This window comes from Juglans microcarpa x Juglans regia, chromosome 2S (assembly GCF_004785595.1).
Source record: "Juglans microcarpa x Juglans regia isolate MS1-56 chromosome 2S, Jm3101_v1.0, whole genome shotgun sequence".
Classification (NCBI taxonomy): Eukaryota; Viridiplantae; Streptophyta; class Magnoliopsida; order Fagales; family Juglandaceae; genus Juglans; species Juglans microcarpa x Juglans regia.
In genome coordinates, this window is record NC_054597.1 from 11191151 (window position 1) to 11199778 (window position 8628).

At 35.5% G+C, this 8628-nt stretch overlaps 1 protein-coding gene across 1 annotated transcript; it reads right to left on the reverse strand.

Annotated features, from left to right (window-relative positions):
* Positions 1-4629: 4629 nt before the first annotated feature.
* On the reverse strand, positions 4630-6498 carry LOC121252482 (1-aminocyclopropane-1-carboxylate oxidase 3-like). The gene is made up of 4 exons (XM_041152154.1): positions 6304-6498; positions 5928-6154; positions 5454-5787; positions 4630-5078 (listed from the first exon to the last, which is right to left on the reverse strand). The coding sequence occupies exons 1-4, from the start codon at positions 6406-6408 to the stop codon at positions 4788-4790; spliced, it is 957 nt and encodes a 318-aa protein (XP_041008088.1). The 5' UTR covers positions 6409-6498; the 3' UTR covers positions 4630-4787.
* Positions 6499-8628: the final 2130 nt, after the last annotated feature.

Sequence of the window (8628 nt, forward strand, 5' to 3'; positions counted from 1 at the left end):
AGAAGATAAAGATCATTAAGTTATACGTACATGAAAAATGTAATACTTCATGCACGACAACAAATTATTTCATACAAAAGAGTCATTCACTCCTAATTTTTTATTCAACTAAAGAAAATAAAGAACTATGTATTTTATCTTCAAATTTTCTGTGATTTTTATTAAATACAATAATGAAAAAGTTAATATATATTTAGTTTCTATCATGTTTTTGTACAAGATTTTATTTTTAAAAAAACTTAGTTGTTAGACAACTTAAAAGCTAAATATAATTTTGAATCAATTCAAATCGGTTAAAATGGGTCTAAATTAGCGTAAATCAATCGATTGAAATGATTTAGTGAATGATTAAAAAAATTCATAAAAATGAATTCGGTTTCTTATTGATTAAAATACAGCTAATATAGGAAATAAGATTACACAAATCGATAAATGGCTCGATGATGTTTCTTGGTCGGAAGCCAAAAAGAGATAATCGCTAAAACAATTTTGAGGGTAATCACAATTAGGGCTGTGGTAACACTGGTAAGGTGCAGTGTGTAGAGAGATTGAACTACAATATATAATTGTTGTTGAACTCCAACCGCATGTTATAGAAGACTGAACACGACAGAGCGTAGCAGCCACACATGTTGGCTGGTGCTGGCGGTTTGTAATATGAAATAGCAAGTGGAGTTGGTGAAGTCGAGCACCAGGGAGCTTTTGACATGACGGATGGGTGGTGATGGGCAGTGACTAGGTGCATACTTAAGATCCAAAAAAAAAAAAAAAACATGCAAAAGTAAGGTCAGTAGACAAACCATTGACAAAAAAATGAGCTTAATTGGAGTTAAAAAGGAATTCGAATTTGCTGCAAATGAGCGACTGAAATAGCTGTATGTGGCGAGATGGAATGGATGACTGCCAACATGGGTTGAAGGATGGTGACTATATCAATGATACCGTAAACAGTATTTGAATAGTGGATTGACACAAAGCTCTAGATCTAATGTTCAATATCTTGGAGAAATGAGAACAAACTAAGGAGAATTAAGAGGAAAACAAATAGATGAGAAGGAAGAAGGGAGGAGAAAGGAGATGGGATGGTTGGGATCAAGAGAGGGAGATCAGGAGGAGAAAGGTGAGGGCCGGGTGTGGATTTTGGTGAGGGAACGCAAGAGAAACACAGAGAGATGTTTTCATGTGCGAAAGGTGTTCTCCTTGTGTATATGTCTCTTTTATTTATTTATTTAGTTATAAACTTATAATGTGGTGTCAATCTTTTCCAAAATGATTCCAGTTATTATGAATTAGTTTTAAATGATTTTTCATTCAAGTGATTTGCTTATAAATTCACTTTATAAATTTACTTAAAATGTGCAAATGTTAATTGATATGACTAACAAATCTAAGATAAAGCATAGTATTGCTCATAATTAGAATTAAAATATATACCTCTTCACACAAACTGTCATTCAAGAAAATATTTGTTACATCCATCTGAAAGAGCTTCCACTGACAAGAGGCCAAGACGGTGCAAAAAGAGGAGAGACGAGCAACTTGGGCAAAAGTCTCCTCATAGTCAATGCCATATTCTTTTGTAAAAATAATTGGCAACAAGTCGAGCTTTATACCTCTCAATAGAACCATCTGAGCGAGTCTTGATCTTATAGATCCACTTACAACCAATCATAGACTTTCCAGGAAGAAAATAAACCAGATCCCATGTATGGTTATTAGATAATGCATCAAGTTTCTCATTCATTGCATCTTGCCATAAGGGATTAATGGAGGCCTCACAATAGGAGTGAGGCTCGTGCAAAGTAGTAAGGGCAATGTAATAATGGAAATCATGCAAATGAGTAGAAAGAGATCATACTTGAGAAGATGAAGGGAAATGTTTGCTGTGTGATCCGCAAGCAGGGCAGGAACATGGATTACAGTCGGAGAGGAAGGCAGCTCAAGAGATAGAGATCTTGGCCTAGGAGTGTCCAAAGAGTGAGTAGGTGGAATGCATGGAATATCAAATATGGACATAGGCGGAGAATGATTGGAGGGCTCATTTGGAAAAAATTATAAGGTGAAGGATTGGGAAATATAGGGACTAAAGGTGGATACCTCAGTAAACCAGCGATGTTCCCATAACACAACATGACGGAAAATGCGGAAGCGATGAGTAGGATTATAACACCGATAGCCCTTCTGAGTCTCGCCGTAGCCAAGAAAGCAACAAAGGCGAGAATGTGGCTCCAACATTGTATGTTCATGAGACTAAAGAAGGATAAAACAAGCAGAACCAAAGGAACGAAGATGTTGATAGTTAGGAGAAGATGAAAATAGACACTATATGGAGATTGATTTGAGATGACCAGACTTGGAAGGTGGTTAATGGTATGAACTGTAGTAAGGGCAGCTTTACCCAGAATGAGATATAGACTTTAGCAGAGAGGAGAAGAGTCCAAACTGTGTCAAGGATATGACGAAACTTTCGTTTGACTTGTTCATTATGCAGAGAGGTGCCTAGACAAGATGTTTGATGGATAGTGCCATATATTTGCAAGATACTTTGAAAAATAGATTGTTTGTATTCAAGTGCATTGTCAGATCGAGAAATTTTGATACGTTTAAAAAATTGAGTTTCAATCATTTTTGCAAAGTAGTAGTAAATATGCAATAGTTCAGAACAAGACTGCATAAGATAAATCCAACTGTAACGAGTGAAATCATCAATGAATATAACAAAATAACGAAATCCACCAATACTAGTTATGGGGTAGGTCCTCAAATATCAGAGTGTAACAAATAAAAAATACTAGTTGACAATGACTCACTACTATGAAAAGACAAAGCAGGTTGTTTTCCTAACTGACAAGAAATACAATCAAAGGTATCTTGGGACACAAAACCTAAAATCTCAAGAAATTAATTGTTGTATTCGGGAAGAGGATGCATTACCAAATCGAGAGTGCCAGAGGGTGAAGGAAGGAGAAACAGATGTGACAGCAGAAACATCAACGGGTGGACCTGGAGGAGTTGATGGAAGATGCAAAGTGCTCATTGAAAACATATGCTCCATTCTAGGGCCTTTCCCAGGTGCCTCTCTCGTCTGTGGATCCTGCACACTACAACAAGAGTAGTAAAAAATAACATGGTAACCAAGTTGAGCCAATGACCCCACAAAGACAAAGTTATAAGAGAGTTTAGGAACATGAAGCACCTCAAAAAATTGAAATATTGGATGTAGAGATAGAGCCTATACTAGGAACAAGCATAATGAATCCATTGGCAGTGTATATAGCAAGTGGTGGATATGCAAAATACATTTTGGTGAACAAAAATGAGGATGGTGTCATATGATTGTGACAGGCAAAATCCAAAAGCCAAAAGAGAACATAAAGAGCAGAGGAGGATGATGCATTGCAAGACCGAATTATGATCTGATTGAGGAGATTCTCCAAGTCAGCTGTGGAGAGAGTGATGGTGGATCCAGAAGACTGAGATACATCTCTAACGGTTTTAGAGACCTGAGGAGTGTTTGAGCTAGAAACAACTGTAGTAGGAGGTCTTTTCTTGTTACGATGGTAACAGGTTTGGATGACATGGCCATGACGTTAAAAATAATGACAAAATAGCTTATTCGAGTAACGGTTGCTAGGACCATGCTTTCTAGAAACAAACTGTTGAGGTTGGTCAGAGGAGGAAACTGATGGAGTGGTGGCCAAGACACTGAGCTTGTTATGAGTTTGTAATGTCTGTAGACAATTTTTCTCCTGGATCAACTCATTAACAACAATATCTAGGGAAGGAGTCGGAGTGTGATTAAGCAGTTGACTACGAATTGACTCAAAGTCATCCTATAGGGCCATGAGAAACTGAGAAAGACGATACTAATCACGACAAATGGCATACATGTTAGCATCAGTGACATCCTTCCAGAGTGGGTCAGAAAGATCAATTTGATTCCAAATGTGATGAAGGCGATGAAATAATTCATTGATGGATTGACCAGGCTCCTGTCTGAGTTGATACAACTTGACCATAAGCTGGTACTCTCTAATTTTTCAATCCTTGGTTAGACAGTGATTGCCAATTCCAAGTGGTGGTTAGAAGCATGTGATTCGGCCAAGTGTTGTTTTTATTAACATTGGTGGACCAAAAAAAAAAAAAAAAAATAACAGAGGTCTTATTTCTAAATAACTCATACCACGTACTGCTAATTTAAACAAAATATATTGCACAAGGTGTCAAACCTAAGTACCTAAAGCATATTGGGTATTGACCAAACTTTCTTATTTTAAAATTCAGATGCCAAATTTGGGAATTATATATAAGAAATTTGTAGATGATTTTATATTATTTGTGATGGAAAAGAAGAATGTGGTTTATGGAAAGATGAAAAATTATGTTTCCCGGGGGGGGGGGGGAGGACGCTAGATCTTTCTCCCCAAAAAATCGCTAGATCTTTCTCCCCAAAAAATCTCAGATTTATATTACTTTGTTTCCGGTGAGAACTGTGGTATATTATATGTTGTTGATGTATAAAATTAATTAAAATTTATAGTAAATGGTAACATTGTCATCAAATTTTAATATTATTTTGTTTGGTCATATGCCACAAATATTATAAGATAGAAAGATGGAAAAAGTGACAGATAACAAACATCGAACCAGTTGTTCCCACAAGACAATGTTAACAAAGTCACATTCTACAAATAATCAATTCATAAACTTCAAAGTATGTTTAGGAAGCCACCACATATATAATATAAGACAATTATTCATTTTCTCCTCAACTAGAAAATTTTCTCTCAAGCTGTTGCAATTGGACCCAAGCCACTTGTTGCCCTCATGGCTTCAAATCTTGGCTCCTTGGCCTGGAACTTGAGGCCAGCATACAGCTTCATGTAGTCGTCAAAAACGAATTTTGGGTAAACATGGGTCTTCTCCTCATCATCTACCTCTTTCTCTACCAGTGCTGGTGCCGGATAAATTACAGCATCATTGCCAGGGTTGTAGAATGAAGCTATTGACATTCTGTTCCCATCAGTTTGGGCTATCACTCTGTGCAGCACACTCTTGTACTTCCCATTGGTGATGACCTATGCATATACAGTCAAGATCAGTTTAATGTCATCATATTAATTATACTGGCATTATAAGAAAACTATTTATTTGTGACCAATTAATTTCAATAAAATGACTATTTGCAACTAAAATTAGTTACGAATAGTCTTTTAATTATAATAAATTAGTCACAAAAATCCGTTTTTCTTGTAGTGTGAAACTCATTATAGGATAGCCAATGTGGTGTGTGTTGGGTGTGTCGATAAACAGACTTGCATGAGATCCTGGTAAGATAACTTCTTGATTGTTGATCATCTGTTCATTAAAAAGTTTTTATTTTATTTATTTATTTTTTATTTTTTCTCTTATTACAATAAATTATTATAAAACTTAATTTCTTATATATATACCTCGAGCTGGTCACCAAGGTTGATGACAATGGAATGGCGCATAGGAGGCACGTCAATCCAGTGACCATCTTTGAGAAGCTGGAGACCGCTGACCTTGTCATCCTGGAAGAGAAGGATAATGCCACCAGCATCGGTGTGGGCACGGAGACCCTTGATCAGCTCTGGCTTTGGGCATGGAGGGTAGTTGCTAACCTTGGTTCCAAAACTTGGACCTTTAGATCCACACAATGCCTTTTTGAGGTAACCTTTCTCTAGTCCAAGATTCTCATCTAACAGCTCTAGGAGTTCCTCTGCCAGTTTTTCCAACTTCACTGCAAATTCCTTCATGATCTTCCTGCAATATTATTCATATTTGAGATGTTCTAAATATTATTTTGGATGTTCAAAACACTTCTGAATACATGAATGGAAGTCATCTCAGATATAAGTTCAGGGGTGCATATCTCATATTACTTTCTTTCTTAAAAAAAATACCTGTAATCATCTTGGAGGTCTGGAATCTCAGAGATATTGGAGTAGGGGAGATGGCGTAAGTGGAAGGTGCTCTCCCAATCCATGTCATGAACCTCAGCCTGAACACCCTCTAGACCCTTGCTTGCCATCAGTTGCTTGAACCTTTGCTCCATGCACTTCTTGTAGTGCTCCTTTGTCAACCTCTCCACAGCGTCCATTAACTCATGGGATATGCCATGATTAAGCAACTGCATGATATACAACCAGAAATTTCAGAAAGGAACGCATGCAAAACAGTACTTATAAACCCATAACTGGAATTGTAAATTAATGAGCAACGCAGTAATGGATGATTAGCAAGGCTTAGCTCCAGCAGAGTACTGATACTGATAGGTACCTCAAAGAAACCCCAGTTTTCGCATGCATCTTTGATCTTCTCCATGGTTGCTCCTCTCTCCTCACCGTTTAGCTTCTCCAAGTTTATCACTGGGAAGTTCTCCATCTCTCTCTCGCTCTCTCTCCTCCAAAAGCAAGCAAGCTGTGTTTTTTTTTTTTTTTTTTTCTCCAAGCAAGCAAGCTGTGTTCGATGCTGTGCTGTGAGAGTTTGGTGGTATTTATAGGGGTTAAATGCAAAGGGAGTCGTGAGGAAAAGGAACATATATTTTATCATCTTTAAATCGAGGACGTGATTTGTTATTCTAAAGCAAACTCAAGTAGTATTTTACCATTGGAATTAATTGTAGGAACCTGCTGAGGTCGCTTTGCTTTGTTGAACCGTCTCCTTCGTAATGCGGTTGGACCCCACCTTCGTGGCTCCATTTTTGACCGATCACTATGACACCAACCATAGGTCCATAGCTTGCCACCACTTCTTCTAAATATGAAATATTTGATAAAAAAAAAAAAAAAGATTACATAAAAACTAATGTATAAAATAACGTGACTTGATATGATATATTAGGTTGTGAAGTTATTTTATTATACAACATTAGTAATAATAAATTAAAACATTTATAGAATAAATTAAAATGTGAGTTTGTCCTAATTCTTAAAATAGTACTCATTTACATCTAGTATTTCTACTCTGCATCCATCATCCTAATGCTATGTATGTCTTTTACGTTTACCACACAAGAATGGGAAATATTGGTGATGATGATCAACCAATCGCATAGCTCCTCATGATGTAGTGTGTCGTTAGCGTGGTAAAATAGTATGTATGCATGCATAAAATGAGTAGTACTGTTAAACCAGGGCGGCTCAATAGGTTCGGGATTCTAAGACTAAAATTTTGATTGAGGTTTTTTCTTTGTAATAAAGTAAAATTAAATAAAATTATTTTAATATTAATTTTTACATTTCATTTTTATTTAAAAATAATTCCAATTGTTTTGCAAAATAAAATTATTGATTAAGATTTTATACTACATTTTCAACTAATAACCGATTTAATCTTTATTAGAAAACTTTCGATTGAGAGAGGATTTTATCAAATCTAGTTTTACAAGACGTGCTTGAGACTCTTTGTGGCTATTTGGAAATACAACTATTCTAAGGTATTTTCAGATATTCTCAAATTCAGATTTTTCTCTCATTTCTCAAAGCTCAATAAAACATCTTAACTCAAACTATTTTACTACTATTCAAAGATATTATGAGATATTCTTAGTATTTAAACGAACCCTAGAGGCAATTATAATCATTATTGTCAATAAAATTCTATAAATAACCTACACATTTAGAAAAAAAGTGGCCCCTTACCTTTTCAAATAATCATACAAAAAATTTTTATGAACACTCGAAAATTAGATTTTACTATTTATAATTTTCACATTATATATTAAACTAATAATGATAAAAGAGAAGTGTATTCTTATGAGAATAATTAAAATAATGATTATGTGAGATATTTTTAAAACTAATAATGACGTAATATCTATTTGATATTTTGATGTTCTCTTATTAAGTTAATTAATAATTTTAATTGTTTTTTTTTTCTTTTTAAAAAATTCTAATTTAGACTTTGTTTTTTGTGGGGGCTTTAGACAATTACCGAAGTCGTCAAATGGAAGAGTCGGCCTATGTTATAGGCACACATTAAGAGGTAATTTTTCACCAGTTTGAGCTCTGGAGTAGATGTTATTGAAATAATCGAATGGTGAATTACTGAATGGAGTCCTTCGATATTGGTAGGTATTGATGGAGACAGACCAAGAAGGACCAAAAATAGAACTAGCTGACCAGCTTGATCCTGGCCGCCGTATAAACTTTTGTATGTATATATAGATGCATGCGTGTTTCTTTCTAATCACAAAATAAATGTTTGCAATTCCTTTGTCCAGATCCATGCATGCCATGATCTTCTTCGTATAAGAAGCTGGAAGGGAACTATCCGACTAGCTAGCTTCATGTGTTGTTGCCTGGAAACTTCATCCGTCAATTTATTCATGACTTAATTTCTTTTCCCTTTTCCATTGTTGTTGACCTTTCGCTCTGCGTCATGACGTTGGAAGTTCAAAAGACGACAACAATTTAGAAATTAGATTCAAATGTTGCACTATTAATTTCTTTTCCCTTTTCCATTGTTGTTGACCTTTTCCTGATCATTATTTTTCGTGTGCAATATATGCTCATGACGGTGGCCACCCTATTAAATTGGTTATTTTATTTTAAGTAATGTTTGATGCAGTCATGGTTCTACAAACGCTGTACATTCCTATTG